At 43.9% G+C, this 19177-nt stretch overlaps 1 protein-coding gene across 2 annotated transcripts in view; it reads right to left on the bottom strand.

Annotated features, from left to right (window-relative positions):
• The window catches only part of LOC147711655 (uncharacterized), a 1672131-nt gene that overhangs the window by 752524 nt on the left and 900430 nt on the right, over positions 1–19177 (bottom strand). For both annotated transcript variants that reach the window (XM_086922319.1, XM_086922320.1), the window contains one exon: positions 4809–4827. In XM_086922319.1, the coding sequence (XP_086778445.1) occupies positions 4809–4827 (19 nt within the window). The remainder of the gene's footprint in view (positions 1–4808; positions 4828–19177) is intronic.

The following is a 19177-nucleotide window of genomic DNA, read 5'->3' as shown; positions in this document are numbered from 1 at the left end:
TGAGGTCTAAGAATCCAAAGGCCTCATTAAAAAAATATTTATATTTTTATTGTTGCATGTTCTTCCAAAAACCATCACAATATGCCACAATCATAATTGTCACATCTATACCAACAATCCATCCCAACACATAGATCAATAACATTTCTATACAGTTTCTATTTATAAAGGATCAGTGGATATCAATCCAAAAGCCTCATATGTAGACATAATTTAAAATGTGTTAGATACTTCAAGATAATTCTTAGTAAACCCATTGTGTGCAAACGTGGGAAGACTGAGGTGTGACTTCTCTCAAAAAGAATCGAAAGATGATTGGACAAGAGGAGGAGAAGAAGCAACACAAACTGCAATATTTTCTTTTGACTGCTTATGGTACAGCCTGTTACTGCTTTTTCAGACCCCACTACTGAGACACGCTTTTCCAGAGACACTTTTTCCCTGATGCTTTTCAAGACTCAAACCACTTGTCCGCACTGCAGCTGAAAGCTAATGGCTTCATACTGAAGGCTGAATGCTGATTTGCCACCCTATCCGACCTGATTTCTGATTGCAGTTGCTACTGCTCCTACATGGGGGAAGTAATTTTAAATAGACTGGTCACATGGGCAGATGAACATAATATAATATCCCCAATCCAATATGGATTCAGGCCTGGTCACTCTACGATTTCCCAATGCCTAAATTTATATCTAATCATTCGGAAGTATACCAAGGCCCGACAAGGAACAATTCACATGGCGTTCATGGATCTTTCCTCGGCTTTCGATTGTGTGAGTCGAGTGAAGCTCTGGGACGCCATGGCGAAAATGGGTGTGGATCAGAACTTAATTAACTTGCTAAAAGATATGCATTCCGACACGAAAGCGAATGTTAGATACATACAAGATCTAAATGTGACAAAAGATTTTGGCGTGTATCGGGGAGTTCGCCAAGGGTGCATCCTGGCCCCGTTCCTTTTTAACTTATATGTAAATGAATTGGAGGAGTATCTTTTAAGTACTAATACAGATTATCCGTACATTGGCCGCAAGGGACTGCCGGTTCTGCTTTATGCGGACGACGCAGTCCTTTTATCTAGAACCGCCAATGGTCTTCAAACCTTACTAGATTCCTTCTTTTCCTTCATGAAATCTAGAGACCTAAGCATAAATAACTCTAAATCCTTCGTAATGAAGGTTGGCAAGGGAAATAAAAAGACAAATCGCCTAAATGTTAATGGAGTACAAATTCCTTTAACAAATACATTCTCCTACCTAGGAGTCCTGTTCGACAGTCAACTGAACTGGGGACCCGTAATACAAAAAAAGAAGGGAGAGGTAATCAGGACAAATGCAGCTATATTTGATTTCTCAAGAAAAATGGGATATAGCCCAGTTGCTGCATTACTCCAACTTTACCAGGCCAAGAGTGTTACTAAGGTATGCTATGGGAGTGAGATATGGGGATACGTCCCTCTGGGAGCCCTAGAGATTGTTGAAAACAACTTTTTAAAGCGACTTCTAAGGGTCCCCAGGGGAACAGCTAATTTTTCTGTGCATGAAGAACTGGGTATTCCTTTCTTATGTGATAAAATGGCAGAAATCCCATAATGTGTTGGTTGAATTGCTGGCTAAATGACAATATACCACTCACACAGCTTATACTGAGAGAAGCTCTTACTTGGGAAAATAGGATGAAGGTCCCTTGGATAAAGTATTTGAGCAATTGTTTTACTGATCTAGGCCAACCTGAACTTTTCGCACACCCTGAATCTATTACCAAACTAGATGTCATTACGGTTAAGAAGGCTTTTATCTCTTCTAGATATATCAAGACAGGGAGACATGTGAACTAAGAAAAGACAGTGTGCGAAATTATGTACTAATAAAAAGTACCCTGTTCATAGAACAGTACCTAACATGGCCTATGTCTAGTTTCGATCGTTTTTTACTGACAAGGTTCAGGTTCAATCTATTTCACTTGCTTTTGGCCGTACCCAAGGGATCTCATCGAGGACAAGTGTTGCCGGCTTGCGGCTGCGACGATAAGTCTCCGCAAGACCTGGCACACTTTCTGTTTTTCTGTCCTTTTTACGATATACCGAGGAAGTTATATTTAAAACCCTGCCTAAAAAAATTGAATTTCTCTCACTTTAGACCAGCACTTTATTACCTTCAGCTGCTAAGAAGTGATTGTACCCTGTATGTATGTAGTTTTTTAAAACAGGCTATGAAATTTAGAAATAGTATGGAAGGATAATAGTATTGTTAACTGAAATGATATTTGTTAAGATATTTGAATGTTCTTATATATTAACTTGAATGTGTAATGTGCCTGCAACTTTTGTATGTAATATTGTCTTGTTAAAGTCACCATTTTAATTGGTTCTTTTTTTTTTTAATGACCAAATGTTTTAATATATGTAAAATGTAAAACGCTTTTATGGTTGTCAATAGAAACAACTGAATAAAGTTTTTTGACTTGGCTTGACTACTGCTCCTACATGATTACTTTTGCTTTTTGTGAACCTCTCTTTATGGGAAGTCCAGCTGATATTAACTGATCAAATTTGAGCTTCATGCACTAACTCTCAGTCATTCCTCTCACACTCTGAATGGGTTGCTGCTAACACCAATTTTGCCCCATTCTTTAGAGGGGATTCTTTCCTTTATGGAACGCGTTGTATTGCATTATTTCTATGACTTTTTCCAACCATATTTTTATTATAAATTCTGTAATTTGATTAGTGCATTTGACTAGTTGAATAAAGAATAAAAAGATAAATAATAATATAAATATTTATTGAAAATAAAACTCTTAAACCTAATCAAAGCTCTCATTATTTATAGGCTCCTTCTAACACCCATTTCGCCCCATTCTTTAGAATAGGGATTCTTTCCTTCATACAACACTCTGTATTGCATTATGTGTCATGACTTGTTCTAACCATATTTTTATTATCAATTCTGTAATCTGATTGATGCATTTGACTAATTGAATAAAGAATACAAAGATCACATTTACTAAACCTTTTCTAATAAAAATAAAACCCTTATAACTATTATTGACTGAACTTATAGTCTTGCATTTAAAATTTGTTTTGATTTATAGCTTCTCGCCTCCTCATATACAGCGGCAAGGGTCTGTTGCAGGGGAGTGAAGCCCCCACTCAGAGAGAGAGGGAATATTTGAATGAGATAAAGATGTGAAACCTTTTTTATTTAAATTAATTCCCGTGCTAGCACCTGCCAGATTGGTCAAAGAGATAACCACTCACTGCTGATATTTGGCATGATTTGCAAGTCACGACCTTGAAACAGGCATGGCCAAATCAGCCTTTCATCCTTTCGTGGTTGGCAAACTGAGTGCCATTGAAAAGGATAATACTAACATCTGTTATTAACATCCTTTAAAGAAACTGCAGCATCTGCAGAAAAAAGAGCTGTATAAATACCCAGTCATAATATTTTAGAGAAAACAAAATTAACACCAGGCAACACAGTTCATCTTTTAAAACTTACACTGTTATACTTCCTTTTATTATTTTCATTACTATTTGATTTTAGGGAGCGCAGTGACTCTCCTTTCGGTTACTTCAAGAGGAAACATTAGTGCCAGTAGTAAGAACAATTCTTGCTTTCAAAGGCTTAATTGGCAGCTACACAGTTAGCAGATTAGACAAATAGCAAGTCAAGCATTTTGAGTTACAGAGGACACGGTGTTTGGTAACATGGAAAGATTAGGCGCTAGAGGTAATGTGAGTGCCATGTTTCAAGGTGTCATCAGCACTGATTTACCGCGGTGGTCCACCCTACAATTAACAGAGAGACACGACAGTGATGGGTCGTCCCGAGCTACTAACCTGCCGCTGAAACAGCGCTCAGAGGTAATCTGTAAGCAGCCCCAGACTTGCAGATAAATGCTATCCGATCACTTTTTGATACGTTTCAAACTTCAATCTTTTCTAAGGCCGGGGTTTACATGCCTGGATATGCATTTTACGGAGATTGATCACCTGTTTAAATTCCACTAAGTATCTACAGCTTTCGTGCATGCATCATTGCCATAGGCCAGACCTTTCTGTATATTGGATCAGTTTCCATTTCTGTACAAAGATGGTGAGGACATCTTGAGCATTATTTTGGAAGAAAATGTTTCCTTTCACCGCACAATTCTGTGGAGCATATGCTGAACAATGCTCAATATACCATGGAACCATCAAACATATGGAGCCCCCCCCCCGTGATTTAATTTAAAGCAAGAGCACACAAGTTGTCCGCAAGATCACTTTACCAAAGAAGTCCAAAATGACAGCCATAAAAGCAACAGATTTTGCGCACCTTTACCCACATGTTTTTCAGGCCGTTGCCACAAATACTACTCTGAAATGGGGACTCGCTCTGCTGTGCAACATGTCTAAAAAAAGCATTTAAAAGCCAGTAGATCTCTCAAAGGCTAAACCTATTGGCTTTGCCAATGCTTGTTTCTACCATAATTGTCAAAATGAATGAGATCTCCATGCCAAATGTAGACCTGTATGAAGCTGTATAAATTGTCAAGCCAAACATTTTATAATAACAGTGCTTAAAATAAAACCCTAGCAGATATCATTGCTAATGTATTGTTACCCTGGAATGAACATTGCAATAAAAGAAAAATTCATCAATCTGCCATATACCTCTATTGCTTTGTTGGCAGTTGCAGTGAAGTTACATTTGCACTTATTTAGGAGTGGAAATCCATACCTATTTATGACTTCTATTTTGTTTGAGCTCATTACAATATACTTTCAAATATTTCTGACAAGTGAACTACCAAGTACGTACCGTTTTCATCGAAATAGCCCTGCAAAATAAAAAATAAAAAATCAGGTATAATGTACATAAATTGGTCGTACTCAAAACAGTTATTCTTTTCAAATAAATATTACTTTGCATAGAGTGCACAGCGCAAATTAAAAATAAATAACTTTGAAATCAAGAATGTGTATGTGAATGTAGACACAAATTTATTGAAACGTGCTTTTAATCTTATACATGCATAGATGATGTGTTCAATGAAAAAGGTTAAAGTGAAGTTATGGTTAGCTTTGACGTTATCATATGGTTAAAACAAAAAAATTACTAATTCACTTAAACAGTTAAAATGCAGTTATGATTACGGAGATTAAAACCAAAAAAAATAACAGTCAGTGGTTATGAATTAAATGAATGAATGTAAAAGATTTTTAAAGCGCAGCAATTGCCCAAAGGTGTCAAGGCGCTCGCAGCAGTTAGTCTAGGAAGATAAAGAGAAAAACAGATTAAACCTACTACCTATCTTTAAAGAGTGAGAGGCTACGTTTTAAGGGACTTACAAAATGTAATATGGGAATAGAGACTGGAGATGGAGTGAGGGAGCAAATTCCACAACTTAGATACTGCCACTGAGAATTTTTTACTCCCCACTTTGATTTTCAATGCTTAGGACCAATTAAGAGATTTCTACCTGAGGATCTCAATGGTCTGGGGGGGGTGTATCATTGGAATAAGTCCCTATGTTCTGCTGGGCCCATGGTGTAAAAGGCCTTATGGACAATTCAAAGAGAATTGAATGTAATACGTTTGCTCCCGGGTAGCCAATAAAGTTTACAAATCCCCTCAGAAACTGATTGGAATCTGGGGACATCAAGAATTAGGTTCCACAACATCCGGAATACCAGAATTAGAAACCTAACCATAGGAAGGACAGGGATTCCACTGAACATGTGTGAAAAACCCTCTTTCTAGAAAGAAAATGTATTTTCTAGAGTCCCCTCACCCACCAGGGTTACCCCTAGGTGCCATGTTTCATCATTGGGGTTCTCTCAATCCTCTGTGGATTGAGGCATGCTGCATCTTGCGAACTATGTAGGAGCACTTCGTTTTTGGAAAATTCCGAAGACGCAGCCGCCATCCCTGAGTTACGCGGACTACCGCCTGATCTTGTTGATCAACACGGAGCTTAAGCTCTTCGCTACCGTCCTGGCTCAGAGACTCCGACCCTTCCTGCAGGACCTGGTCCACCCCGAGCAATGCGGGTTCATGCCGGCGAGAGGCACCCGCCACTGCATTTGTTGCCTCCACCTGGCCCTGGCCCATCACGATCGGCTAACCCCATATCTAGCCTTCCTTTTCATAGACTTTGAAAAGGCCTTTGACACGGTGAATTGGGACTACCTACAAGATGTGCTGGACAGGATGAGTTTCCGTCCCTCGTTCCGCCATCTCATCAAAGTTCTCCACACCAACCCCCGAGCCCGTGTACTTATTAACGGAGAGCTCTCAGAGGCCTTCCCGATCCGAAGGGGCACGCGTCAGGGGTGCCATCTCTCGCCACTCCTATTCGTATTGGCAACGGAGCCCCTGGCGGCGCTCATCTGACAGGATCCACTTATTCCGGGCTGGGCCTGGGACTCGAGCCAAGTGGACAAAATAGCCCTCTATGCGGACAACGTGCTGCTCTATCTGGCGGACCCCGAAAATTCTGGCCCCAGGTGCCTGAATGTCCTCTCGGATTGCGAGAAGGTCTCTGGACTTCGTCTAAACGCGGCAAAGTCCACTCTGGTCCCACTGCATCCCTCCAGAGACTGCTACGATTGGCAGTCGATTATCCCCCTTAGGAGGCACTCGGTCAAATACCTCAGCGTCTGGGTAGCTCTTCTACCGGAGCTTGAGTGGGCCCTGAACGTCACGCCCTTGGTTGTCAGAATGAAGGCGGACCTCAAGAGTTGGCAGACCCTTCCCCGAACCCCCTGGGCAGGAGTGCGCTCTTCAAAATGATGGTCCTCCCCCGTTTCCTTTACATACTGCAGAACATCACGGTCCACCTTCCGGGTAGTTGGTTTCGCGAACTTGACGGCCTCCTCACCCGGTTTCTTTGGGGGGGGCGGGAGGCCACGCGTATCCCTGGCACATTGCTGTATTCCCCCCTTTGATGGGGGTGTGGGGGTGACCCATCTTCACCTCTACTACCTGGCCACGAAACATATCTTCATCCACAATTGGTATGCGGGCGGCTGGTCCGACCCTGCCTATCGGGTGGAACTCACTGCGTTGGACTTTACACAGGTCCAGGCGCTTCTGTAGGGTAGTCCAGTGCCACTGGCGATGATCTCGGTCACCAGGACGGTGTTTCAGGCCTGGCGCCCGGCCCTACGGCACGTGGGATGGGACCGGAAACTCACTTGACAAATGCCACTCTGGCATGGGTCTTGGATGCGGGAGGTCTCGTCCCTGCAGGGGTTCCGCAGATGGGATCTCATTGGAGTTTCAGTGCTGGAGATGTTTGGGAGGGGGACCACATCCGTTCCTTCCCAGACCTGCAGCAGCGTCACGCTCTTCCTCACTCCCAACTCTATCAGTACTTGCAACTCAAACATGCCCTTTACACGCATGTCTCACCTCCTTTTTCCCTTCCACAGTTACACGCATGTCTCACCTCCTTTTTCCCTTTCACAGTTCAGCCCATTGGAGGCGCAGCTGATGATGGGGAACCTGGGCAGAGGGAGAGTATCCCGCATATATCGCGCCCTGGTTAATAATGTTCCCGCTTCCCTAGACCGGGTCAGGGCCCGATGGGAGGGTTGGTTGGGCCCCCTGGAGGAGGCAGACTGGAGGGACGCCCTTATGGCGCCCAGAACCCTAACCTACCTCCATACGGCATACCTCACCCCGGCATGTCTATTCCCGGCCCGGTTGAGACCCTCTCCAGCATGCCCGCGATGTGCCTCAGCCCCTGCCAATTTCTATCACATGGAATGGTGTTGTCCGGTGCTGGTGCCGCTTTGGAGGGGTTGGAGCTTGAGCTTACACACGCCTTGGGCTGGGAGGTTCCACACGACCCTCTGCGTATGTTGCTGGGGGTCTTTGATGGCCTGGATGGCTCTAGGGTGGACAAGCGCCTCTTGGGGACAGCGGTGGCTAAGAGGGACATAGCAGCGCTTTGGTCACAGGCTAAGGCACCTACCGCACAGCCTACTGTGCAGAGATGGAGGAGGGGAGTGGACTGGTGTGGGATCCAGGAAGAGGCCCTATTCGAGGCTCGGGGATTTCCGGACTGATTTAACAAAGTGTGGGGTAAATGGTTTAACAAGCTGCCACCATGATGATCTGTCTTCCCTTTCATCTATGTCATGCTGTAACTATCGCACAGACTACTGTGTTGGACTCTGATGGACTTGCCCAATCTTTGTCATCAATCAACTCTGTCATATTTCCTTTTGAGCCTATTGAACTGCAACCAATACATTTTCTTTGTTCTTATAAAACTAATAAAGTTGATTATAAAAAAAGCTTTGATTTGGTAATAACTATTGCACAATTTGACATATTTGAATGAAAGCTTCAGATGCAGTTGGTGGCTGGCTTTATGGAGGTTGATTGGTCCACTGTTGCACATGACTGAAGGCTAACCCCTGCTGTGCTACCAATAAGAGGGTTTGTTTTATCGAAGTTGAATTTAAATTTAGATCATCAGAAAACAATGAAATTGACTAAAAAATGGTTACATTGAAGTTATGGTTTGTTATAAGCTATAACACTTTAAAATATGGTTACAAAAGACCCTGGAATTCATGTAAAATCACAGTTAAAGTGCAATTATGGTTATAAAATAAAAGTGAAAAAATACCTCCAATTCCATAGTTATGTTTAGCTTCCTTTAATAAATGCATCAGAGACTCCAAGGATCTTGATGATCAGAATAAATTAATTTGTTATGGTAAACTTAACAGCTCAGGCACTCATGCTTGTGTCCTGAAAAAAGGGTCAGAAAGGTATAAAGGACCAGGAGACAATCTTTTGACCCCCAAAAGGATATAGTGGGTCCCACAAAGACAGGTCCAGCCTTCAAAATAAAAATGCTTCTGGTTTCCTTATGGGATTTGTGGATCCACCTACTAAAAGGCAGATCTTGTGGGCAAATATTCTATATTCAGTAGGTGAACCCCACTCCAGGTCTATGGCTCTACATTTATAAAAGAAATAAATTTTTTCTCTTTTTTAACGGCTACAGAAGTGTAAATTGTTTAAAGAAAATAGGATCCTGGAACAAAAGACTTGGCGATATACAGACTCTCTTGCCAGAGCAAAACATGCCTGGCAGCATTCCATCATAATATTGTGATGTCAAAATTTAGGGCAGAATATAGCAGATATGATTATTTTTTAAAGAATCTTTAGTCGTCAAAATATTGTTGTATGTTATATTGTAGTAATTAATATCATATATATAATTTTTAAGTATACTTTGTCTTTTTTCTTTAGCATATTGTGTTTTTAAATTAAATATGTTAGCATTTTTTGTATGATAGTTTTAGGAGCAGAGTATGAGTTTATAGGAGAATAGAATGCTGAACAACGTAAAAGTTGTAATTTTATAAGTTTGTTATGTTTAAAATTTCTGTGTAAATGTTTTTTCAAAAAGTTACAATTTTTAATATATGAATTTATTTGGAATTAAATTGTATGTTCACATGTTTATGTTTAATTTTGTAGCATTCAAAACATTATATGTAATATTTTTTTGAATAAATCCAAAATATAGTTTTAATATTAGAGTACCCCGCTCCTTCTCCTAAGGCTTGATATGGGCAGAACCAATATAATGGACAAAACAAGACTATGCCCCCTTCTTTTTTGGCCATGTTTAAATAAAACACCTGAGCTTATCCACTATATGGCTGCCCTTGAAAAAGTTTTTATCCTAGATCGGTTCAAAGAAATTGGGTGGTTTAGCAATATGTAGACACTCCTTTCCACGGTAGGCCTGGGAAATTTCTGGGATAAGCCTGATACTTGCTTGCTCCCTAGTAGAGACTGTGTTAAGACCCGTTATTGGAATTGGGTAGATCGGAGAAATGCCACACTAACAACAGGCAGCCATATGGAGGTCGTCACCATCCCTAATGATAAAAAGTTGTACATTCAATTTAGATTTGGTAACCACTCATTGAAATCGTTTACAGCGACCTGGAAGCGGGGAGGCGCAGATGCCCTATGCTGTTGTCTTTGCTGTCCAGAGGCCCATGAGACGAATTAACACTTTTTTTTTTGCATGTCAACTGTTCAAAATCCAGAGGCTTAAAGGGTTGACCCCTGTCTGCAGGCAGATGGGTATCCAATGCCACCAAGAAGCACTATGTATTTTAAAAACAGATTCCAGGCCACTAATAACTTGCGCAGTAGCCACATTTCTGGGTAAAATGTGGCTCATTAGAAGGCTCAGATTGAGGAATGGTTAAAATGCTTTTTGCAGTTTTTTAACTAGATACCTAACCCCATTAGCCCATTGCCATAGTCTGTGCCTCATATATTAATAGCATTTGAACTTGTAACTATGTCACTGTGATTATGTACAAGAATTATATGCATAACATTCCTTGACCTCTTTGTACTATGGCAACGCAGCAGATCTATCTTTCTATGTATTGTTGCCTTATTTACCTGAACCACTGTCTCTCCTAATGGCACCAAGTGAATAATATTGTTAAGCTGTGCTTTCATTGTTTTTTTAAATAAGTATGTAATATGGTACCCCTGTACTAAACGCACTAGCACTTTTTTTCCACCCCTTCAAGAGGTTCAATTTGTGAGAGTATTGTTCTGAGTATATTTCTGTGTGGGTCTTATTTTATTTGTATGAAGATGTTTACCGATGTATTGCCTGCAAACCTAGCCATTATAATTAATGGAGCCACTCAACTGGAATACGGACATTGTTCTCACAATGCATTAGTGCTATTATTTTAATAATGTATTTTTATATTATATGCTTCTGCACTTTTATATAATTTTTGTAGGGCTTTTTTAAGTGTCAGTCTTTTCACTGGCATACTCCCACCCTACGTCTTCATTTTAATTTTTTATTACGAAGATGACATGTTTTTAACTGTCAGTTAACTTTGTCTGTAGAATGAAGTAATGCATATATGTGTTGCTGAATCCACTATTTTGTATTGTTTGTACTTTGATGGTCGTAATGACCAAATAAAGTTCTTTGACTGACTGACTATACTTTTAATATTATTATATTTTTTTAAATGGGGAAAAAGTAGGTTGTTCTGTGTTTGCATTTGTGAAAAGGTGGCTTGATTTAAGAAATAAATTAAACAATACTTTTTATAGTAAAATAAATGTATTGTATTAATTTTAGTATATTTTTTATTTAAACTAAAGGCGTTTTTGTAATTCATCTACCTTTTACCCAGTGGGAATTATGTAACTTAATTTTAAAATGGAATATATTGCTAATATGATCTGTTTATTTATTTAAAAAATAAAGATTGTTTTAATTTATTATGTTTGTCTGTTTTAAAGTTATGGTACATGTTTGTCATTTTTTAAAAGTTTTGGTAGTTCTTACAATTTATCTTATTCATTTCATGTGGTTTACTTTTTTGGAATAATGTAAAAGGCTTTCTAATATAAATTAGTTTTAGTGTAATGTATGTGTCAGTATTTACATAAAGCTGCAGGGTCACATCTCCTCCTGTCTATTATTATTTAGCGGGAGTAGTTAATTCTGAAATAAAAATGACATCACTTTCACCAAAGTGGTTACATTTGGAGTTGGTATAGTGAATCTGAACTCTTCAAAGTCTAACACATTCCCCAGTGTGGTTGAGTTTGGAGTTGGAATAATACATTTGTATGCTCCAAAGTCTGACACTTGCACACATGTGGTTACGTTTTGCATAAGAATAGTAAATCTTTACCCACCAAAAGACAACACTTTCCCTCCATGCGGTTAAGGTTTGCATGGAAATAGTAAATCTGCCCCCACCAAAGTCCAACACTTTCCCCACTGTGGTTACATTTTTCTTGGAATGGTAAATCTGAACACTGACTCCCACAGTCCAACACTTTCCCAAATGTTGTTAAGTTTGGATTTGGAATAGTAAAGATGAACCCCTCCAAAGTCCAACACTTTTCCTATTGTGGTTTAGTTTCGGGTTTGAATAGTAAAAGTATCTCACACCCTGCAATGCCAGGATGCAGGAAATTACCGCCTGCTCGTACTCTTGGATACGGAACAGAACAAACTACAAATCAGGGCAGCAGAAAAAAAGCTTCCAAAAGGGTTGCCAATTTGAAGATAACCTAGCCTGCATTTCTTATCTGTGTGAAGCAACTATGCGATGCAAGAGCAAGACTCTTTACGTTGGATCTATAGACTTTCAAACTGTATTTGATATAGTGTAAAGAACAAAACTCTGATCAAAGTTGAAAGCCTGGGGTATTCCACCCCATTTACTGACAGCCATCAAAGCTTTGTATTCCAGCACCTGGGTGAAGATAAAAGTCCGTGTCGGTGGGCTACTACTGCAAAAATCATGACAAATACAGGCCTGACACAAGGTTGAATGCTGATGCCACTTCTAATTATTCTTTACTTGGCAGACTTAAAAGAGCATCCTGAAAAGGAGAGAGCATTGCCACCAAAGTTGGCTGGCACCAGTCCTCAGTTGCCACAGTATGCGGATGATATGGTTCATTTTGATATGACACCAATAGACCCACAGAGACTCTTCAATGCACTTGCCACTTACTGCAAAGCCAATGACTTGACGATTAATATAGCAAAAACAATGGTGATGAGCAAACCGAAAAAAACGGGAGCCTGGTTCTTTGATGGGAGTGCGGTTAAAATTGTTGACACGCACAACTACCTGGAATGTATGGCTGGACTGCAGGGGCTGCTTCACACCGCACATTTGGATGTGGATGGGCGTGGGGCCAGCAGATGGCAGGAAATTCTATGGAATGGGCATTTCATAAGCTACAGAAGTCAATGGTGAATCCTGATCTCCGGCGCCTCCTGAAGGTGATGGCTGCAAACTATTACCTACCATCGCCAATGGAGCAACTTTATTCTGAGATGAGCTGGCAAACTGTCTGGACAGGGCACAACCCACTTGTTATAGAAGAGTCCTTTTCCTGCTTAACTGCACCTCACATGCTCAGATTGGACAAGAAATTTGTCTGTTTTTGCAGCACTTGATACCGAAGACAAAATGCTTGGCTTGCTGCCACAAAATGCTTGGCTTGCTGGCCTCCCTCCCCTCATATCCGGAGATGCCCTCCTTTCCTTCCATTGGCCTCCTGCAAGAGTTGGCGAACCTCTCTCCGGCTGGGGGAACAATATCTGCCATCATTGACCGGGCAGTTGAGTAGCAGCGGACTGGCTCCCCGGACCTTCCCCCATTACCACCCATCTTGAGACGAGGGGTGGTGCCTCCCTATTATAGACCGTCGCATCGGGCGGAAAGCAAGACGGAGGTCCCCAGATTCATGCTGGTTGACCCCTGGAGTTCAAGAAATGCAGGGAGGAATGGGGTTGACACCTGGGCCCGAGTATTGACGACTTGGGTATCGGCTCCCTTCCTATCTGGGATTGCTGACCGCCTCCCCTGCCTGATTGGCATTAAGGACCTGTATCCACGGTCGCGATGAGCAGGAACCGTGCCCCAAAGACATCTGCTCCAGAGACCCAAACCAAAATGCACCAATACACCACCAATGACCGGGACCCCGGAGTGGGGCATCAAACACCTCGGCCCCCACTGGAGGAGACCTATCCACTATCCTCCAGGCAATCGGCGTCTCTCAGGCTTCGGTGGAGAACAAGATTGATGAGATGAGGGTGGACATGGCCTTTATTCACCAGGGCCTGCGTACTGCCACAGCCCGGATCTCAGAGGCTGAATCAAGCTTTTCCACAGCCAAGGATGACATAGGTTAATTAAAGACCCTTGTGGCCCGGCTCCAGACCCAGAACTCGGAACTCCGCCGGCGGGCTGAGGACGCCAAAAACAGGTCAAGAAGGAATAACCTACGCCTCATAGGGTTTCCCTTGGGTGTAGAACAGGGCTGAGCAGACACATTCATGGAAACCTTGGTGAGATCCTGGATACCTAAAGAGTCCCTCTCTCCATGGTTTGCGGTTGAGCGTGCCCATCGCTCCCTGGCTCCCCGGCCTCCACCTGGGGCTCCACCCCGGCCCATCATCGTGAGGGCCCTCAAGTTCTGTGACAGAGACGCCATCCTTAGGGTGGTAAAGAAGCAAGGCCCTGTGACTTACCAAAACAACACGATTATGCTTTTCCGGAACTCTACCAGAGAGGTGCAGGCCCAACAATGAACATATGATGACATCAAACAGAAGCACCATATTCTGGGTCTTCGTTATGGTCTCTTCTTTCCAGCCCGGCTCAGAGTCACTTTCCAGGACAAGGCACTCTTTTTCGATACTCCTCAAGCGGCCTGGACTTGGCTCTTGGAGGAGCGCCCCCTACGGACTCGTCCCACCTCCCCCGTTCGGCGGGAGCATACGCAACCTCAACCACCCGTTCCCAAGCTGCAGCGGCACCACACTCGGTCCCGCAAGAAGGGTGAACGGTGCAACGGGGCCTCACGATCACCCGAAACAGCGTCCCAATTGCTCATTGCCTCTGAATTGCCTCAGGTCTCTGGGACTCACAGCCTGAACAGTTCCTTGATTGATCTGAGCCGGGTCCCGAACCCCTCCGAGACACTGCGCCCTGCTATATCTGATTCTGACTTGTCTAGGAGTCCTGCACTTTGGGGATCCAAGGAAGACGAGGGAGTCTAACTCTGTAGACCTGCAGATTTGGGACCATGAACTGTTTCCTAAGTTCTACTGCATCTGTTAACAATAGCTCATCTGTCTACATGAAGGGGCCCATCACCACACAAATATGTTCTGCTACACATTTCAGCTTAGCACTCACATTTGTTTGTCATTATTGTTATCATTGTTTTCTCCTAATTTTCCTTTTCAGGGCAACAGATGCTTACATTTCAGAAGTGTAGGTTGGGGGATGTTGGGTGGAATGGGGGGTGGGAGGACTGTTGTGTTCTGATTCTAATTTGGTACAAGTAGAGACTGACACACAGGGGTGATATGTGGCCTTAACTGGTAGGCTCGAGGGTCACTTTCTCTATCTCCTTTGTGCCTATATCCCCCCGCCACAATGCCCTCCACCCTCCAACGCCTCACACTGTTAATTTTGACTTTCCCTCAGGGTCTGATGGTCATTGGGGTCGACTTCAATGCTGTTATGCAACCTTCTCATGACACATCAGGTGTTCTCTCCAAGCCCGCCTTGCCTCTGCTAAGCGCCTTTCTGATTGGCCCTCTGCCCTGGGTCTCCGTGATGCTTGAAGAGTCTGGGACCCCCGCCAAGAGCAATACACTCACACCTCCGCAGCTCACCATACCCATTCCCGTATTGATTTGATTCTGTTGCTGGCCACCGAATGTCAGTTGGTGTCTTGGGTTACGATCCTTCCCAAGGCATCTCCGATCACTCCCCTGTCTCCCTCCGTCTGGGGCGTGCCCCCAAAGAAGCTCATACGATTTGGTGGATGAACGCATGGTTCTTGCATGGGGGTTTTGTTTAGTCCCTCTGGCAAGAGCTGAAGCACTATCTGTTTATCAACAAGGGATAGGTTCCCTCCCAGGTACACTGTAGGAGGCTGGCAAGGCTACTATACGGGCGTGGCTAGAGGCTTGGTCCACGCCTGCTACAGCTCAAAGCCAAAGCTGCACTGTTGGAATCATCCCAAGCCTAAGTATAGAGTGCTCGCTCCGCCCGACAGCTGCGCTGCTCCGTGAGGAGATCTGTCAGATCTCTCTAGAATCAGCTAAAATGTTAAGGCGGTCCTCGGTGGTGCGTATATATGGCTGGGGTGACAAACATGGCAAGCTACTCCATAATCTGGTCTCATATCCCAAAGCCAATCGCATAATCCCTGAGGTCTGCAACGCGGCTGGCACTCATCATTTTACCTTGCATGCCATTGCCCAAGCCTTTGCAGGCAACTATGCCCAACTTTACTAGGCCTCCCTGTCCAACCTGCTGAAAGAGGCTGTGACTCAGTTACCCCGTCTCACCCAGGCATCTTGGAGAATCTGGATCTCCCCCTTACTTTGGAGGAGATACATGGGGCTATTTCACTCTTGCACTCCGGTAAGACGCAAGGGCCAGACAGATATTCCCAGGAATACTATCCATCCTATCACGACTTGCTGGTTCCTCACTTAGTCGATCTGTTCCAACATGTGGTGGAAAAAGGGTCCGTCCCCCAGACCAACATGGGCACTATTGTAAGTATTCCTAAGACACAGATGCCCTCCCTCTCCTACGCAGACTACCACCCCATTTCCCTCATCAAAACCCAGGTGAAAATATTTTCTACTGCCTTGGCCCAATAAATCCGCCCCATCTTGCACAATTTAGTCCATCCAGATCAATGTGGCTTTATGCCTGCCCGTTGTACCCGGCATTGCATATGCTGCCTTCACCTAGCCCTTGCCCATCACCATCAGCTCATCCCATACTTGGCCCTGCTTTTTATTAACTTTGAAAAGGCCTTCGATACGGTTGATTGGAGCTACCTGAAGGATGTGTTAGAAGCGATGGGATTTGGCCTCCCATTTAAGCGTTTCATCCGTGTTCTGTATTCTAGCCCTTAAGCACGGGTCCTGACTAATGGGGTTCTCTCAGAGGCATTCTCCATCCAGAGGGGCACTCGCCAGGGCTGTCCCCCTCACCACTCAGGTGCTCTGGCAATGTAGCCCCTGGCCTCCATCGTACGCAATGATCCCCGAATCCAGGGATGGGCCTGGGACCCCTATCATGTAGACAAAGTCACCCTTTATACGGACAACATCCTCCTTTTCTTAGCGGACCCCGAGGACTCTGGCCCACGGTGCTTGGAAGTCCTTTATGCCTTTGAGCGAGCCTCCCGCCTGCGGCTCAACCCAGCGAAATCCACTCTGGTTCCCCTCCACCCGTCACAAGCCTGTTTCGACTGGCACACAACTATTCCCCTGCGTAGACAGTCCTTCACATACTTAGGAGTTTGGGTAACCTTGCTCCCGGATTTTTAGTGGGCCCTCAACCTTACACCCCTGGTTACCAAAGCCAAGGCAGACCTCAAGCGCTGGCAGTCCCTCCCTCTCAATCACCCTTGGCAGAGGTGCATTCTTTAAAATGATCGTTCTCCCCCGCTGCCTATATATTCTTCAAAACATAACTTTTCATCTCTTAGGGAGCTGGTTCCAGAAGATTGATGGTCTCCTCACCCAGTTTTTGTGGAGAGGCGGGAGGCCACATATGGTCCTGGCTCATTGTCAGATACCTCCTTACGATGGTGGTATGGGTGTGACCAATCTTCACCTTTATTATTTGGCCACAAGAATTATTGTTGTTCATGACTAGTACCCTGACAGCTTGTCTGACCCGGCGTGCCAGGTTGAGCTTTGGTCTATTGATTTTCCCCAGCTCCAAGCCTACTTGTATGGGGCCCCCATAACACAAGTCCTTCCCCCAATCACGAGGGCAGTACTACTGGCCTGTCGCACTTCCCTGCACATTACGAAATGGGATGGGAAGCTTACCCAACACACACCCCTGTGGCATGGTGCCTGGCTGCGTGAGACTTCAACTTTCCGGGACTTTCGTAAATGGGACCGCTTTGGGATCTCGCTTCTTGGGGACATCTGGGCTGGGGACCATATCAGGGCCTTCGCAGATTTGCAACAGATCTATTCCCTCTAACCCTCCCAGTTTTACCAATACCTGCAGCTTCGCCACGCCCTCAATGCGCACATTACGTCACCCACCTCCCTCCCCGAATTCAGTCCTCTCCAGGCCCAAGTTATGATGGGGAACCTAAGTAGGGGAGGGGTGTCACGGATCAACCACTCCCTAGTGAACAATGGCCCCACGACCCTAGAATCACTATGCGTCTGCTGGGAGAGTTGGCTGGGCCCTTTGGAAGATGCAGACTGGCGGGATGCTCTCATGGCTTCAAAGACATTGACTACCTCCTCCAAAGAGCACCTAATCCAACTCTACTATTTACATGTGGCATATTTAACTCCTGCGCATTTATATAGAGCTAGACTGCGGCCCTCCCCGAGTTGCGCACAATGCGACCACGCCCCAGCCGACTTTTGCTATATGGTCTGGCAGTGCCCCGCCATTGCAACATTCTGGGTAGGTGTGGAACTAGAGCTTACACAGACCTTGGGGTGGGTGGTCCATCACGACCCACTAAGTTTGCTTTTAGTTGTGTTTGATGGACTTGATGGTTCTCGGGCATATAAACGTTACCTTGGGACTGCAGTGGCGGTGACGAAACAGGATATTGCGGCAGTCTGGTCTCAGGTCAAGCCCTCTACTGTACGGAAGAGGGGACGGGAGTTGGACTGGTGCGGGACCCAAGAAGAACCCCTCTTTGAGGCCCAGGGCTGCCCTGAACTGTTCGGAAAGATCTGGTGTAAATGGTTCAATCTATTGTCTTGATTAGTGTATGTGTTCCTATATACCATGTTAAACTTGCACAAGAATCTATTCTTGAGCCTGATGAACAGGTCTATGTCATCATCACCCCTATGGTTAATGATCATCGAGGTAATGTGCTTGATTTTGTGGTCAATGTAAATGTGTGGTTTCTTCTACATATCAATACATTTGATTATCAAAAAATAGATCTGACTTTGCATACTAGACAAAGCTAGAACTTTAGATGCTGGGTGAGTAGGTTAACTGAGTTTTTCATGGTCCTCATGGTTCTTATGACCATGATGCTAGATAATATTATCTCCAATGTGGGCCTTTCAATCTATTATGCTCAATGGCCTTTTAACTTATTTTAACTCAATATTAAAGGTGGACGATGAACTATGCTGGATGGATTTTGTGGAGCTTTGCCTCCCTGTGCTCTGCTTGGAGGGCAGAGTTTGGCAAAAACTCAGCATTAAACGCCGCAAGTCAGAGTTTACCGGCATCCACCTTTACAGTACACCTTGTGACACTGATATCTCTTTAATCCGTGAGTGTTCTGGCACATTCATTTGCTCACAATCTTTGTAAACACTTAGTCGAAAAAACATGCTGACTTCACTGCACACCCTAAATTTTCAAAGCCTCACCAAGCGGCCCATTGACTTGATGAATATAAAACGTTGGTCCTGGATGCCTGTACACTGAATTGCCTTGGAGGTTGGTTTGTAAACACGGTTTGTTGTTGCTCCTAGGTTACAATCAGATAAGTGCTGCTAGCACACAACCTTCTGAGCTGCCTTATACCTTTTATTTTCACCCTCAAAACATTGCATGGCAGGGAGTTGCTTGCCAGAGCTT

The sequence above is a fragment of the Lissotriton vulgaris genome, chromosome 5 (assembly GCF_964263255.1).
Source record: "Lissotriton vulgaris chromosome 5, aLisVul1.2, whole genome shotgun sequence".
NCBI classification, from domain to species: Eukaryota; Metazoa; Chordata; class Amphibia; order Caudata; family Salamandridae; genus Lissotriton; species Lissotriton vulgaris.
Note: the sequence above shows the minus strand (reverse complement) of the source record. Positions and strands in the feature narration are given on the sequence as shown.